This window comes from Typopeltis vanoorti, chromosome 13 (genome assembly GCF_054136105.1).
Source record: "Typopeltis vanoorti isolate ZY-2024b chromosome 13, IOZ_Tvanoo_1.0, whole genome shotgun sequence".
Classification (NCBI taxonomy): Eukaryota; Metazoa; Arthropoda; class Arachnida; order Uropygi; family Thelyphonidae; genus Typopeltis; species Typopeltis vanoorti.
The window spans coordinates 28645462-28663946 of record NC_143561.1 but is presented as its reverse complement, the minus strand read 5'-3'; the positions used below and the strand labels follow the sequence as shown (position 1 = coordinate 28663946).

Below are 18485 nucleotides of genomic sequence, written 5' to 3'. Positions count from 1 at the left end.
TTTAGAGTCCATAATTCTTCCACCTTTCTTTAGGTTTGTGAAAACACGAGTGGCTCCAGATCAGCTCCATTTATAGCCCACATTAAAAGGTTTTCTGTATACGTACATATATCTATGGTAAAGATACCAAGCAATTTTATAAACTTGGTTTTAATCCTTTTTCCCAAGTAAGCAAACAGACAAGTGAGTCAAGTTTGCGCCTGAACTATGTTCAGGTCTAAGGCAACTCGGTCAAGGTGAAGTAAGCTCTGATCACTTTCTCTTAGTATCTCCCCTAATGCAAAGCACATCCCCTTGCAGAGATGTATGATGCTATGCATTAAAGGAAAGGGCCACTAACCAGACTGGTTTCGACCTTTATTGAGGTCTCGTCAGTGGGAGCCAGACCCAGAGATGCCAAGGTTGAAGTAATACAGAGCTTACAAATTTTACCTATACAAGTTGTCACAAGGTGCTTTGACCTTATTAAATAAAAATCTCAGGATATATATAAAGAATGCCTGGAGGATAAAAAGTTGATGTTCAGTCCAGTTAGTGAGCCAATCTCTCATCCTTCTCTTTAATACCATTTACCTCTGTATTCATCATACTCATGTAAGTGCTAAGGTTTGCATTGTGATAGAGTTTAGGAAACTGCTGAAGTTAGACTTAAACTTTTAGCTGTTCAATCAAAATATCAATAGATTTTTTTTCTTCTTAATCAGTCTGTGTGCAAGATGATTTGATTTGCTATATTGTCTGAAACATTCTGAACATATAGTATAGAGAATATCATAGAGACTATAACTAATGGCTACAGAAGTTCATGATCTAATTCAATTAAAAAAGAGATGAGTTATCAGAAGATCCTTTGAATCTCATCCATAATGCAAAAAACTTTATAAGAACATTTCAATGGAATATGAGATAGCCAGTCTGATTGGAAGTGGTAGGGTTTTTTCTCCCAAAATAGCCTTTTTTTTCGTGAACAGCGAATTGTATTAGTGGGTATTTAGCTGTTTAAGTGCACAAAAATTTCTATTTGGTTTTGAAGTTAAAAATACAGTTAACTGTTACTATAATAAACTTATAAGAACTAAAGGAATAGTGTGACGTAGCAAATAGTTTGCTATACCAAATTTCATTTAGCATGACATTGAAGCTAGGGGTTTTGGTTGGGAATTTTTGTGATTGTTAACAGTAAGTGACAGATGTGCATTAGCTCTGGTTTACAGATGTTCCATAAAAAATTTGGTAAAGAGATTAAAGGAATTTATGGCCATGCTTTATATTTTTATTTTCATGTAAATTCAACCTACAAAAGGTTACCAAACCTATTGATGTTGGTTGTAAACTCGCTTCAGTACTGTGTGGACCAAGGATTAGATAATCTGGAGACTAAACGTGGAACTTTTCAGTCACTTTAGGTCCCTAATAAGCAGGGTGGTGGTCTCACATTGCACAATGAAATCTATTTACCAGCTAAAATATATTCACAAACAACCATGCCTATAGTGAAAGAGTGGGTAGTACTCTTTCAGTATAGGCCAAAAAAAGTACATTGACATATAGGGATAAGGTGGAGGTGCCTCTATATAAGGCATTGATCTGATCACACATGGACAATTGTGCTCAAAATTGGTTGCCTAGTTTTCATAGTGATGTGGAAACACTTGAGAAGATCCAAAGATGAATAACCAAAGTAATATCACACCGTGTAGCTCAGTGGAAGTGGCATTTGCACTAAACGGCACTTGGTCGACTGAAGAAAGACCTAGGTTCAATTCTAGTCACTGACTAGAGGAACACTTTATAAGCCTTTCTTCAACTGGTTCCTGAGTTAGTTGATCTCTAGCACAAGCAAGAAGGTTTTTTATCTTGGAAACTAGGGTTTTTCATTCCATAAATTCCAGAAAATCAGCTATAGAATCCACACTATCTGAGACAATAAATATATAGTGTTATGATTAAGGACCATGAGTTGGTGACACTAGTCAGCAGTTTTTTCACTGGATGCAGTGTATAATTAGTGATAGTCTTGGGCCAGCAATCTCTGACTACCAGTGGCAACTGAACTGTCCAGTCTCCAAGGGTCAGCATTAAGTCCGTTCCTGTTTAATATTGTGACGGAGGAGATGCGCCTTGGACTATGCTGTATGCAGATGACCGTGTTGTGTGCAGAATCAAGAAAAGAAGTGGCAGCTAAACTGGAAAGTTGGAGGAAAGTACTGGAAGGGAGAGGTATGAGACTGAGCAGAAGTAAGACAGAGTATATGTCCTGGCTGCAAAGTGGATGGCAGCCAGGAACAGATCTGGAGCTGGAAGGAAATGTCATCAGGAAGGTCAGTGACTTTAGATACTTAAGTTCAAAAATGACAGAGGATGGTAAGGCTGAGAAGGAAGTGGGATGCAGGATGGAGGAACTGGAGAGAGAGATGGCTGGAGTGCTATGCGGTAAGAGGGTGCCGATCAACCTAAAAGGCAAAATCTACAGGACAGTAGTGAGACCAGCTATGACGTATGCTATGGAAACTGTGGCCCTGAGGGAAAAATAACATCAGCAGGATGGAAGTAGCAGAGACGAGAATGCTTAGGTAGATGTGCAGTGTGACCAGAAAGGATCGTCTGAGAAATGACCATGTAAGGGGAATGGTGAAAGTTATGAACTTAGGGAGCAAAGATACAGGAGGCAAGGTTGAGATGGTTTGGTCATGTGATGAGGAGGGAGGAAGAGTATATGGGAAGAAAGGTCATGCAGATGGATGTGTAGGGGAGGAGGAAGCGCAGGCGACCAAAGAAGAGATGGAGGGGAGATGGTGGAGGAGGACTCGAGGATAATGAACTTGTATGTGGCTATAGCCCAAGACAGGAGGTTGTGGAGGACTCATTACAAACAGCGACCCTACTTAAGTGGGAAAAGCTGCAGAAGTAGTAGTAGTAGTTTTGGGAAAAATTACTGTTCTCAGAATAGCAAGTTATTAGAAATTTAGCACTATCTTTAGATGAAACAGGTAGTCAGTTATGTTGTCAACATTTGTGTTAAAAAAAAATCTTTAGACACCAAATTCAAGAAAAATGTCATTACAACAAATATTTGCTCTAAACAAATGAGGAGATGAAATTTAACAATCAAGCAGTAAATACTAATATTATTTTCTTTTATTGTATAGTATTATATATTTCTTTCATTATATAATATCACATTTGTATATTTTATAGGTTTTATAGTACCGATTTGAGCCTCCATAACTCAGTCAGTATGGATGAAGCCCTTTGGTCGGAAAGACCTGGGCTTCGTCCATACTGACTGTCCAAGTTTCTTTTTCTTCAATTTCTGTCCAAGATGTGGGGAATCTTTATCTGGTCTCTTCTGACTGAAGGTGAGTTAGCTGGTCTCATATGGAGGTAGGGTTTTTTTTTTTCCATCTGGAAACTTTTGTTTTTCACCATCCAGAACAGGCAAACCAGTCCTGTGAACACATGCATCTACAGACATAGGACGCACCGGGAGGCATAGGGCTACCAACCTTATCCTTGAAGCAGTCGCGGTTTCAAATTGTAATAGGCCATGCCTGATATGAACGTAACGGATCACGAGGCCTAATATTTATGAAAGGAGGAGGATAGTACTGATTTAATATATTTCGCTTACTGAGAGATTACATGATTCACAAAAGAAAGATATTCATGAATGTTTACTGAATAAGAAATTTATACCGTAAACATATTAGTGATAATTCACGATGAATAAACAAAGAACAAAACCAAATGAGCAATACACAATGCAATTCAAATGTGATCAGTCATGAGTGAAATAAGGAACAGTTCTGGAAGGAAAAAAAAATTATTTCCTATTAACTTTTAATTGCCAATCAATAACCTTGCAATTTGTGGCAAAATGAGTGAGGACAAAGTTTAACTATATCTCCCCCACCTCCTCAATTCTTGTATGATATACAAGTAAAAGTGAATTCAGATCATAATGATCTGAATTCACTTTACTTGAATTCAGATTGTACAGGTATATCAGATACTGAACGTTAAAAAAAAACACTACTAATGGTCTCTGTTGTGAGCAGTGGTGACAGTGTTATGTTCTAGAGTAATGTAGATCACTTAGATGGGAGTGGCAAACTAAGCCATGTTGTGATGTGTAATTTGAAAAAATTATGGAAAATGATCAAGATTGTTTTGCAAAATAAATTAAATATCGACTTTGCCATAATGGAAAACATATTTATGTGAATGACAAAAACTGAAAAAAAAAAAAAAAAAAATCATTATAGCATTAGTTAAATAATATTAATTAACTAATGGATTGATGCACTCTTGTTAGTACCAAGAAATATTCCGATAATTAACATTATTACTAAATAAACATACAAAAATACCTGTAAAAACACTTCGTGTTATAAGCTATTTATTCATAACTTGACTTTTAAGGACACACAACTTTTATTTTTATTTTATTTTTTTAAATGTAATATGCATATGTGGATTGTTCAAGCCATAGATATGCAGAAAGTTGAGAAAAAAAAAAAGAAATTTGATAACAGTGGATTTGAACCTGCAGACTATACTTGTTAGGAAAGGTGTTGGAAATGCAACATATATCTAAAATGATGGATATATTGAAGTCTGATATTTCTTTTATTCATTAAGTATTTTCACAAGCAGGCTATTTGTATATTATTGGGAAGGCTCGCTACTCAGACTGATTTCAACCTTTACTGAGGTCTCATCAATGGAAATGCTGAGAGCTAAATCAATGCAGAAATCATATTTTTTCATCACCAAGAGAAAAAAAATGCATCACCATATTAAAAACTCTGGATTAAAGACAGTTGTGGCAAGTTTTTTTCTCATGAAAAAAAAAAAAAAAAAAAAAATTCATCACATGCATGCACACATTAAAACACATATGATGCAAGCAAACTTTACCATGATACCAGGTGATAAAAACTTATATTTCCAGAGCAGAATTTCCAAATTATTATCTAACCCTTGGTCCATCCATTGTAGTACTAAATGTACCTACAGGTATACATCGATTCATCACTGATATACAGGAATGCCAAAAGTCAGGCCCTATAGGCCAATCACAATATATTTTATTAATATTTTTTTTCTTTTCAGATTGTTGTGCCATGAAACCTAAATTAATCAAAAGAACCAGAAAGAACACAGATTGTTTTTATGTATGCCAAAGATAACATAATATAATGTTTAGTTGCTTTTGAATATAATTCTAAGCATCCTGACAGGTCTCCAACTGATCATAGAACTGAACTGTTGGTAAATTATTTGTTCATTTCAAACAAACAGGAAGCATATGACTGGTATCACAGTAGTCAACAAGGAAGTTTAACTGATGCAGAAATATCTGAACAGGTCTACAGGCATCTGGAAAACAGTGCATGTAAATCAGTAGCTGTGTTGCTTCAGCAAGATGGGGGGGGCTCTGCCACATTTTTCAATTAACATGTGGAATTTTTTTGCAAGATACATTTCCGGGGAAATAGATTGTATGATACTGAATGGACGTTGAGGTCTCCAGACCTAAAGTCTTTGGATTATTTTGTACATGGGCCACCTTAAATCAGCTTAAGTCAATCGACCCAGAACAATAGACAATCCAAAGGAGACTATCCAATTAGAATATGCAAACATCAGAGAAAATGTTAATATTACGCACTTAGGAATGTTCAAAGATTATGCATCAAATGAGTAAGGAAATGTTTAGAAGAAAATAGCAAATTCAAACATTTAATGTAATCTATATAATAAATTGCCTATGGGGAGGGAGGGGGCTGAGTTTTGATATACCTGAATATTAATGTTATTAATATTAATAATATTAATTATTATTATAGTATTAATTAATTATTACTATAACAACATTTATACTATAATAACTTTCCAACTACACATACTGTTATCAGCAAAACTGATAACAGTATGTGTAGGTGGAAAAAGATTAATTATCTATTCTTTTCCTCACACACACATTTCATCTACTCTTTCTGTCACCAGCTGAAAAGTTAAGAGTACTACTTAATATCACATGCACTGTGTGCAGTAAGAGTAAACTGATCACTTATAAACAAAAAGAAGAGAAACCATAAGAGAGAGGAAAAGAGGTCCTCTGTGCCCCACTCAATCAAAAGCATTTGAAATATTAAGAGCAACTTCTTCAGCCTCTAGAAATATTTTTGTGGAATCCATCTAAAAAATGAGTGCCATAAGTAAGAATCCTCTAATAATTAATAACAACAGAATTTATAATGAAAACTGATAATTATAACATTCATTTCCATAAAGTATGAGTTTTTTTTAACTAATTTGTCAAGCTGATTTTTTTTTTTTAATAAATAGTCTTTTTTTTTTATTTTAATTTTTTTATCAAAATGCATAAATGGAAGTCTTGTTTTTAAGCTTTGGGTTGATTTTCTAAACACGATTTTCTTGTCATAAAATTTAGAAATGGTATTTATGCTTAATGAAATTTATACATACACATCAATCATCAACTAGATCTTACATTACACCATTTTAACTTTACAACTCTAAAATAATAGTTTAGATGAATAAGCATTTCAAGAGAAAGTATACAATTAATAGCAGAAACTCAAACTGCAAAAAATGTCACAGACAATTAGATTATACAGAAACATGAGATTAACAATAATGCAAACTTAATCATGTAGTGCTGTCATAGTAGCCTGAATGTCTCTCGAGGGAAATTGACGATGATGATAGACTTTGACTTCAAAAAGTAAAAAGCATTAAAAAGGTATGAGATCATATTTTAAATTCTCTCTCTCTCTCTCTACAAATGGTCTTCTGAAAGAGAGATTTTTTGTTTTATGCTTATTTCTAGACATGTTAACATTTTAAATAATTTTTTTTTTTTTTGCAACAATTTCATCCATGAGAGTTGTAAATCTATACTACAATGATATGATATGCTAATTTGGGAACCTTACTTTAAAAACATGTCACTTTCCAAGCTATTTCAGTTCTTGAATATGTAGAGTGGTGATCAGCTTATTAGATTAAGTGGACTGGGTAATGAAAATCACTCTAAAGATATTTATAAATCAATCCCCAGTTGGATTTCAAACTATAGCCTACAAGATGGAAAACACATATGCTATCCACTTGACCAAAATATTTTTCCTATTGTTTCTAGATGGGGAAAAAAAAAAAAAATAGTAATTCCAGATAAATGGAATAAGTTTGGAAGCTGTAGATTATTGCCTGGACACCTCCATGGAGTTCTAAGACTCACTGTGGTAGACCCAAACTTTCAACACAATATTTATCATATCTCTACTTGAAGAGATATGATAAATATGATTAACAGACAAAGCATTCACAACTGACTTAGGCAACCTATTCCATTCATTCACATAAATTATCCAGATGAAAAATCTAGTACTTTGCTAACCACACTCTTATCCAACTTTCAAGGATGACCACTTGTTCTGTTCACTCTACCCAAGTGCAGAAACATTTCCCCTGCATCAATCCTCTAAATTCTTTAAGTAACTTAAATGTTCCTCTCATACCCCCACCCCCGTTTTTTTTTTTGCCAATCAACCAACTTTTGCAATCCATAAACCCTTAATTATCCTCATAGCATTCCACAAACCACTCACCATCTTGGTCACTCAGCTCCAGATCTGCTATACTTCTCATCCCCAAGAAACCCAGGTGACAAGACCTGAGCACAGTAATTCAGATGTGGTAGTATCAAGGCTTGGTTGGTTATTGAAGAACACGGCCTAACTTTAGCTCTCTATCTACTGCTACTACTACTACCCCCAAATTTCTGGCTTCATCAATTTCCTGGAGTATAGTTACCTCAATATGATACACAGCTTGTAATCTTTGTATCCCAAAATGCATAACTTTACACTTTTCCAAATTAAATTGATATCTGTTATGTTTTGCCCATATTGTCAGTCTATTTAAATCATCTTACAAGCTCTCTACATTATTTTGATTAACTATTGCCAAACCCACTCAATATCAATCACCATTCAGACTATTTTCTATATCATTTATGTACAAATTAAACAGCTGTGGGCCAAGCACAGAGTCCTGTGACACACCAATAATCACCTAACTTCTCCTGGATTCTGCTCCTCCATATATTACTTTATGGTATCTGCCCATCAGCCACCTTTTTATCCATATCACCAGTTTCATATCCTTTGTAGCAGTTTGCATAACAGACTTCTGTGTGGTATTCTGTCAACTCTTTTGCAAAATTCATTGGTATCATCATGTAGCCATTCCCTTTATCCAACTCAATTGTCACTCTATCATAAAAAAGTTAGTAGATTGCTAAGGCATGCTACCCCTCATAAAGTACCATATTCTTATCCATCCATCCTAATTGGTCTATAATTTGCTACCGCAGACGTGGATCCTCCTTTATACAAAGGAATTATTTTGCCCACCTACTCTATTGGGATTTTGCCAGAGCTGAGACTTAAATTCAACAGCTTAGTCAAAGGCATCGCCAGTTCCACTGCACATTCTCGTAAAACACAAGCCCATCCAATCCCACAGCTGTATTTAGCATTCAGATTCTGTAATATACCAAGTACCTCCAATTCTTTGACCTATGTTCTCACATTAGTTCCTATCACCTATGTCATAATAATATCTTCACTTGGATGTTATAACATTGCAAAATCACTCAATAGCTCAATAATTTTGTTTGCCTGTTATCTATATATTGTTAATATCCATTTTTTTTTTTAAAAGGAAGAGCTCAAGAGACAATACGATGATACTGTAAGTAAAAATTAAAAAAAAAAAAAAAAAAAAAAAAGGTTATAACCCATTCACAAATATGGGGATGGAATATAATCGTTATGTTCCAGATTGTATTTAGATCATATAATTTAGGACTGGGGTGCTTAAGGGTCAAAGCTGTATAACTGAGAGGAGACCTCCACATAGCCTTTAAAGGAATGCAGAGAACCGACCAGGGCTTCTGACCTAATGTCCAATCCTCACCTTCTCGTGGTGCACCCTGTTGGGTATCTACCCAGATAGTGAACGAATGATGATGGGCTGGCAATTTGGGATTTAGCTGACCAAATTGTATTCTTATTGGTTAAACCAAAATAAAAAATGACGGTACAATATGACAAAATTTCATGCCGGCTGGGACGTCGCCCGGTTAAACAAGGCCCCCGTTGTTTTCGCCAGGAAACCAGGGCAAACAGCGAAAAGTCAGCTACTGGAACAAATCTGAAAACAAACCCCAACTCAACATCACCAGAGTTAAAGATCGGTACTATCAACATAAGAAGCCTGAATGGCAAAGAAATGGAGCTAGCTGAGGAATTAGATAAGTACCAGATCGACATAATAGGGGAGACTGAAACAAAGACAAAAACTGGTGAGATCTTTCTGAGCAATAAATCCAAATGTTATATTCTGGCAATGACAATCAAGGAAAAGAAGGAGTAGCTATAGTATTCAACACTAAATACAAGGCTAATCTTCTTGAATGGCAGGCAGTCTCAAGTAGAGTGATGTGGGTAAATATGAGAATAGGGAACTGGACAATGAGACTTATTTGAGCCTATGATTTCACAGAAGGTTCTACAAAGGTAGAAGAGGAGTAATTTTTTGAGGCTTTAGAAAAAGCAACTGACACAATGAAAAAAGAAAAGTTGGTCCTTGTTGGGGATCTAAATAGCAGAGTAGGAAATGATTGTGAGACATACAAAAATATTTTGGGAAAATTTGGAGAAAAGAGCAAAGCTAATAATAATGGCAAATATCTGTTAGATTTCTGCTCAGGACATGGACTGGTTATTACTAACACCATGTTCCAACATAAAAATGTGCACAAATTTACATGGAGAGAAGAGGCTAGGAATAAGAAAAGTCTCATTGACTATGTTGTTGTTGATAGTGATGTTTTCTCCCTGGTGCAGGACACCAGAGTGTACAGAGGATTTGAAATTGGAAGTGATCACTATTTAGTCTTGAACAGGATAAAATTCAATTTCATATTGAAAAGAATAACATGTAAGAAAGTTTTAAAGCGAATAAAAGTTGAGCAGCTCTCAGATGCGAACTGTAGACTAAAATACAGAAAGATTATTGAAAAGAAAATGAAAGAGTTTGAGAACAGGAATCAAACCTTGGAGATTCAGTGGCAAACTCTGAAGAAAACATTGATTGATTCTGCCAGAGAGGCATGTGGTGAGGTTGTGTGCAAGGATAAAAAAATCAGAACTCCCTGGTGGACACAGGAAGTTAAAGAGGCAGTGAAGGAAAAGAAGAAAGCATATCAAAAGTTCCTGGCAAATAAGTCAGCTTTTACTCTTACAGAATACAGAGACAAATGTAAGAAAGCTAAACAGTGTGTAAAACTAGCTAAACAAAAGTCATGGGAGGACTTTGGCAAGAATATAGAAAATAAATATCAAGAAGGTGGCAAAATATTCTGGAGGTTGTTGAAGAAGCTTAGGAATGGAGGAAAGAGTGCTGCAAAAGGAATTAGAGATGATAAAGGTGACATGAAAAGAGGAGAAAAAGATATTCTTGAAGTATGGAGTAATTACTTTGAAAAACTGCTAAATGAAATAAGCAGTGATGACAGCACAATGATAAAAAACACTGACCAGGCATGCAGTCAGGAATACATATCTATACTTGAAGTAGAAAAAGCCATCAAAGGCTTGAAATGTGGAAAGGCAGCAGGAGTTGATGATATTCGACCAGAAATGCTGAAGTACGGTGGTATAAGAGTCTTACAGTGGCTGGACTGCATAGTTCAGAAAGCCTGGACAGAGGGACGAATTCCCGATGATTGGAGTAGAGCTCTCATAGTACCCATATATAAAAAGGGAATTAACACTGAATGTGAGAATTACAGAGGCATTTCGCTACTGAGTGTTCCTGGTAAGATCTATGCAAGTATACTTGAGAAACGGTTGAGAAGAATTGTGGAAGAAAAGCTTGGTGAAGAACAAGCTGGATTCAGGCCAAATAGAGGCTGTCAGGATCAGATCTTCACTTTACGACAAATAGTCGAGAAAGCATGGGAATATAACAAAGATCTGTATTCAAGTTTTTTCGATTTGGAAAAGGCATATGACAAGGTGCCAAGAGAGAAGCTATTCAATATGCTGCAGTTATATGGTGTCAATGGGGCATTATATCAAGTAATACTTAGTCTTTATTTGAGTTGTAAGTCAGCAGTTAGAATTGAAGGAAGTACAGGAAGATGGTTTAATGTTAAATCTGGTGTGAGACAAGGATGTACATTATCCCCGCTGTTATTCATTATCTATATGGATCACATTATGAAGGAATGTGGTATTAAACCTGATATCAAAATTGGAGATGTTAATGTCAGCTCTTTGCTTTATGCGGATGATGTTATACTTATAAATAAATCTGCTACAAGCCTGCAAGATTCTCTGACTAAATTGAATAGCTGTTGTAATAGATATGGTATGAAGGTCAGCAATAAAAAGACAAAGACAATGAAAATAGGCAGAATCATTGAAAATGTCAACTGTGTTGTGAATGGAGAACCTGTGGAACAAGTAAAACATTTCAGCTACTTAGGCATGATTTTTACTGAAGATGGTAAATTAAATATAGAAATAGACAACAGAATCAACAAAGCTGGTATGGTGGGAAGTCAGTTGAATAAATTCATACGGAATAAGAAAGAAATTAGTCGGAACACTAAATTAGCTGTATACAAGACAGTGTTCAAACCAGTTTTAACTTATGGATCTCAGTGCTGTTGTAGAAATAAAACACTTGACCAAAGACTAGTAACCGCAGATATGAGAGTCCTGAGAAAGATTAGAGGCGTGAACAGATGGCATCAATGGCAATAGCATATTAAAAACGAGGATATTAGTAAAGAACTTGACATTGTCAGCATCCAGGAATGCATTAGCAAAGCTAATCTCAGATTGGTATGGTCACTTAAATAGAATGGGAGAGGAAAGATTAGCAAAACAAGTGTTCTCTGCCAGGTTGGCAGGAAAACGACCCAGAGGAATACCAAGATATAGGTGGATTGATACAGTACAAAGTGCCTTAGACGATAGAAATATAAGATCTGATAATGTTGGAGTCTTGACAAGTAACAGACTGATTTGGAGGAAAATTGTAGATAGGAAGTTCGTAATGATGTAATTTTTTTATGTAGTACTGTCATATCCTGTACACCCCTTGAGGGTACATGGCAGGAATTTGCTGATGATGATGATGATAATTTAGGACTAACTATCAAAGATCTCATCACCACAGAACTTTTTGGTATGTATTAAGATTTCTCTAAATCAATTTTTTAGGGAAAAAAAATCAAAGTAAGATGAAGGCCATGACTGAAAGGATAAGTTACAAGAGTTGAAAACAATGCAAAATGCATTGAAAAATTTGTTTTATTCTTCTTATAATATTCTGGATATAAAAGAAATCTAAGCAAGGGCAATCAGAAATTGTAACCAATGGTTTCTACCACTTTTATATCAATTAATTTCTTACATACTAAAGAAGTACTTGTCTCATAATTGTTATTGGAACATATAGATAAATGTTACTAGAACATGTAGTAAGAAAAATAAGGTTAAATGATCAGAACAATTCATATATTTTAAGGAAATAACATCATGAGTGTTAAAAAATTCAAAACAAGACTGAATAACCAGCCAACCATGCAAGGCTGCATTCATGTTGGAAGTTTTTAATTTCACAGGCACTTAAGCCTCAACACATGAACCATGCAAGGCAGGTACCACAAGCTAGAAGAGAGTTATCTGAATCTAATTAAGCTTAAATTCAGCATTATAGTTATGTATTAAAATATATACACAATTACTTAAAACCTCCCAAACTTGAAAAGATCCTCATTCCAATTTAGATTGGGACAACATAACAGGACCTCTCTTTAAACAATCTTTTATATTTAAAACTGTGTCTAAGAATCAGGAATGTGTATTTCCAACGGATTCTGTGTTCAGTATTGATGGCATGCTGTGCAAGACCAGACTCATGCAGCTTCAGGTAGCAGAAGTAGTGGTGTTTGTTAAATCTATCTTTTCTCCAAGTGATCAACCTGATTGCCCAAATGTTAAAGATGATAGTAGCATGGGACTTGATAAACACCAAGTAAAGACAAAAGACAGTTTATCTTTTGCAGTAGGCATGAAATTGGATCATGTGGATATAAAAAGATGCAGTAACCCTGAAATTGTGTATCTCGCACGACATTGATCTCCACAAAAGACGGCATCTCCAGTGAACCTGCACCAGAGAATAACTGCTGCCATTTTCTGGTTGACATATCAACCAAACAATTGACACAATTAAATAGGCTTTCGCTTAGGAACTGGACACAGACATTTTGAACTACTGCCTGAGTGGATAAAGGTTGAAAGATGCTCAAATGGCACTGTTTCTCAGAGCTATTATAGTTAGGTTTCATGAAATGCAAAACCGACGAAGAAGAAACTTATGTATAAAGGAAAAAAAAATTACATGTGCTTTGAAAAAAGAGTGAGAGAGAGAAACACAGAAGTGAAATCACAGGGGCATTTCAGTGGACAAAAATAGAAAAAGCTTTTATTCAATAACTTCATGTCACTGTTTTTATATGAGATGATAATTTAAATCTTGTGCATGCATGCAATTGATATTTTAAAGTAATATTTAATACGGTATATCTGTTTCTGTAACGAGACTGAAATATATTCATTTTTTTTACCGCGATAAAAGCATGTTCTAAATATGAAACGAGATAAACACGAGAACATGTCAAACGTTCCGGCGAGTGATGCAAGACACCTGCATCATCCATGAAAGGTTTTATAATACTTACCTTAGATGCAAATTCGAAACACATAAGCATTGCTATGAAAATTAAAACAGATAAATAAAAAAATAGGAATTATGCACTATTTGCAAAGTATATCCGGAACTTTTTAATTTGCAATGATGCTTACAAAATCTCCTCTACTGTGTTCAATTCAATTATAGAACTAAAATCGGGTATTTCTTTCCAATTTCAATTATTTCATCAGAAAATGGTATTTTTAAAAATCACTACTTCAGAAGAATCACGAGAAACACGCAACCAATATATTACATTACCAAGTAAGTATTAAATTAAATTATATTAAATATTTGATTTCTGTTTGCACTCCGCCCACTGCATCGGCTCTCAATTCAATAGTCCGGTGAAAACAAACTGTATCTTTTCATTCATTTGTTCGCTGTACTTCTCTGTAGTTAAAGAAAACAAAAGTTACGCTTGAAATACAGAACTCACTATACTTCAATAACACATAACGCCGTATAAACATGCCGAATACCGACAAAATTTGGTAAGCCTAATATTGTATTAAAATTATTTTTAAAAGTACATTATTACTCACCCTGCTAAAGCATTTTTAAATTTCAGCCGAAGAATATCTTCAACAATCCGGTTATTAATTTCTAACAAAATCATTCTGTTATAAACACATACAAACGAATAGCACCCTTCCCTGCTTTGACAAACAGCAAGCAAGGAACTTGGAGGGTGGTGAAAGCGGATGTGATTTCCTGCGGTGAGGAGAAATGAGTCATCGACTCTGATTCGCTCAACAGCAGGAAGTCAACTATTTGTATATTAGCAGGTAAAAAATATATACATATAATTGAAAATAAAACACAAGTTACATTATTATTATTGGAAAAAATAAAAAAAAACTTTACCAGACAAAACTATGAATAAAAGGCATGCCAATAATCACTAAAACCCCTGAAAATACAATATCTTCTTTACTGTAATCTGTCTGGTGCTCTTTCAAGTCATCTGCTAAGTTAGTTCAATAGTTTTAAATTAGAACTATCATTTCTCCCCACTTCCTCCCGCAGTCAATTTCGTGCCATATCCGGTAGCATGTCAAACTTTAATTTCGATAACAACTTTCAGCTCAGAGAACATAGACTTGACAAAAAATATAAATATATGAATAACATTTTTCTCTTTATTTCCTGATTAAGATTTACAGAGATTGCTTCCCCAAAAAATCGAACATCTAGTATGTTTTCTCATAAGGAATAAAAATAAAATTATCTCAGCAATACATTGCAATTCCACTAAAATGCATCTATAATTTCGAAGAAATGATACAACCCAATAAGCACTTTATTCGCGTTCGTTTTAGGTAACTGTAGTTAAGTCTGGCCATTTGCCATAAACAAAAATAATCAGCACACACACACACACACCATATTGGAAATTATTATTATTATTATGTGACACCTCCAGGGAGTCCAAAGACTCATCGAGGGAGAGTGTGCCAACAGCATCGAACGATTTAACCCTTCCAACTACTGACCGCGCTCAAACTTGCTTAACTTTTTGATGAGCCATTAGTAGCAGAGGCTCTACCAATTGACCAACGTTTGCTGGCAGAGCAAACAATATTCACTCCGATAAGGTAATAGATGGAGTTATTATTCAGCATTTTCATGTTGAATAATAACTCTGTATATATATGTTCTGCAGAAGAGCAGCTTCAAAGATTCGTTTCTAAACGTTTTTCATAGTAATGCACAAACATCTGTCGCAGTTCTTATATCTGTTGTTCACATAGAGAGATAAGTTCTGGCTGTAAAAAAAAATCAACTAACTCCTTTTATTCCCTAATAAGGAGTAGGCGAGGCCTTTATACCCTATCTAGCTTTTGGAGACTGAGTGGGCAGTTCAATCTCCACCGGTAGCCAATCAGAGATAGCTTACCCATGTCTATCACTAATTATAGCAGCCGCCAATGAAGAGGCTGGCAAACAAGTGTTGCCATCTCTTGGTACCTAACCCTAACAAGATATGTCACTGTCTGAAATAATGTAGGTACTACGGTCGATTTTCTTGAGTTTACGGGACGAAAAACCCGAGTTTCTGGGAGGAAAAACCCGCTTGTCTGTGCCAGAGATCGACTAACTCGGGAACCGGTCGAAGGAAGGCTTAGAAAAAGTTCCTCCAGGGAGCGACTAGACTAGAACCTAGGTCTAACTTCAAGCGGCCAAGCGCAGAGGGCGCAAGCGGCACTTCCACTGAGCTACACAGGCCTCAAGTTCTGGCTGTAAGAATTTCAATTAATTAAAAAAAAAATTATGTGTAGTCCACATAACCTTTCAAGGTTATGTGGACCTATAGTACAATATTACCGTGAACTGATCCGGTTCAGGATTTTTTTTTTGTCATTTATATTTATTGTATTTTTCATACAGACTGAAAATGTTGCACTAGAGACCAAGCAAAAATCTTCAAGGTACTTCAGGCCTTCAATACAGGACAGTAGGCTTCACAAAAGTTAAATAGGGTTAAAATGGCCTCATGTAATCTTTATGGGAATAAAAAGCATTAGGGGATTTTTTCTTTTTTCCCCAGAAGTATGTTATACACATATCGGCCTAGTTGGCAGAGTGGTTAGCATATTCACTCTCCACCCAAAAGGCTGTGAGTTCGAATCCAGCTATGGACATGGATCTTTGTGATTGTCTGTGAAAACACTAGTGGTGGTGGTGGGTAGTAGATGGCCATGGTGTAGATGATGATGATAGCCACATGCATGTACGGAAACCACTGATTTCTGCAATCTATCAGGAACACTGACTGGACACTAGAAAAAAGTCATGGTCCGACGAGTCGTGGTACACCTTGTTCTGTAAGGACGACAGGCAGAGAGTTTGGCCAATGCCCCATGAAGCAATGAACGTTTTCATTGCAAACACAGATCAAGGTTCTAGAGGTGGTGTCATGGTGTGGGACATGTTCAGTTGGTACAGAACTGACCCCCTGGTGTTGCCGGAATATCGGGTGTGTTCCAAGGAATATGTGAACATCGTTGACAATTACATCCATCCTACAATGCTGACACCTAACAGGTGAGGGTTCATTTCATGGACGACAATGCTATTGTTGGTCGCGCAAGAATTGTTCAGCGAGCATGGCAGCAACTTCCATCATCTTCCACAAATCCCAGATCTGAAACCTATTGGGAATGTACGGGACATGATAGAAAAACTAATCCGGGGGAAAAGTTCTCTTCCATCAAATTTGAGAGATAAAGGACTGTCTGATGAACGCTTGGTATGTTATAGATGTGGATGCAATCCAACACCTCTTTGAATCTATGCCAAACCGCATATGTGCTTGGTATAGATTAAAAGTTTTTAATTTAGTAGCCATTATGTGTATTTAACAAAAAAATATATTTTTGTTTTAATCCTAAATCCAAGCATAAGCAAAGAAAGTCTGTAATGAAATTTTATAAAATAAAAATAAAAATAAATCCTGTAATGCCTTTTATTCCACAAGAGAATAAGCAGACTCCTTTACCTCTAACTGACTTGTTTAAGAGAGGTGATCAGCAAGTATCCGTATTTCAAACTTTCAGCTGATAGTAAAGCAAAGCTGGCAATGAATCTGGTTTTCAGGACAGAGAGAACGTAGAGCAAACAACTACCATCACCTAGTGGTACTCAACACTGACACCTATATATATTATTGTTTGAAATATTTTCTAAACTCTAGAGTAAATAATTCGCATTTCCGAATGGAAAATAGTTTGCTTTCCCTTTGCCAAAGATTGACTAACTTACAAACAAGCAGAAGAAACAAAGACTTAGATAAAGTTGCTCTAATTAGTGACCACAATCAAACGTATAACAGGATTTCTTCCTGCGGCCTATCGCTATGTATGCAACCACCGTTTCCACAATGACCATGCAGCCAGCATTATTATTTGATTTATACATTCATTTTTATTTATTTATTATTATAGAGTAACTGTTTGGCCCTTGTGGAAATGACATTTAATTCTAGCACTAGATCTCCCAAGACCGTAGAACCCCCACATTATTTCAGACAATAAAATATATTGTGTTAGGGTTAGGGACCACGAGATGGCGGCACATTTGAGCCGTCTCTCTTCACTGCGTACCGCTTAATTAGTGATAGCCTTGGGCCATCTGTCTCTGATTGGGTACCAGTGGAGATTGAACTGCCCACTCAGTCTCCAAAAGATAGATAGGGCTAAATGGCCTCGCCTACTCCCGTATACGGGAATAAAAAGGCGTTAGCTGATTTTTTTTTAGATCTCCCAAGAAAGACTATTATTCGGTTCGATCTCTCTCTCTCTCTCTCTTTGGCTATTTCTCAAGTAAGTCATCCTTTTGTACAGACAAGTACGGTTATCTCTTCCGGAACTTGCGCTTTAAACCCTTTTAAATCGATTGTAGAATTCATAATCTCTCTCTCTCTCTCTTTCTCTCTCTCTCTCTCTCACACACACACACACACACATATAGGAAATATATATCATATGATATTTATTTATATATGAATTGACACATCTTGTCCCTCTCATTACTTAAAATTATAATAACGGAATTAACTCAGGTAAAATATTATTTATTAGTAGAATATTCGCCTGAGTATCACAGGCATCTTC

At 35.7% G+C, this 18485-nt stretch overlaps 1 protein-coding gene across 1 annotated transcript in view; it reads right to left on the bottom strand.

The window, feature by feature from the left end:
• Arpc2 (Actin-related protein 2/3 complex, subunit 2) overlaps positions 1 to 14575 on the bottom strand; it is a 178606-nt gene extending 164031 nt beyond the window's left edge. Inside the window, exon 1 of the mRNA XM_090403251.1 lies at positions 14415 to 14575. Coding sequence (XP_090259377.1) covers positions 14415 to 14488 — 74 coding nt within the window. The 5' untranslated portion in view covers positions 14489 to 14575. The remainder of the gene's footprint in view (positions 1 to 14414) is intronic.
• Between the last annotated feature and the right edge of the window lie 3910 nt (positions 14576 to 18485).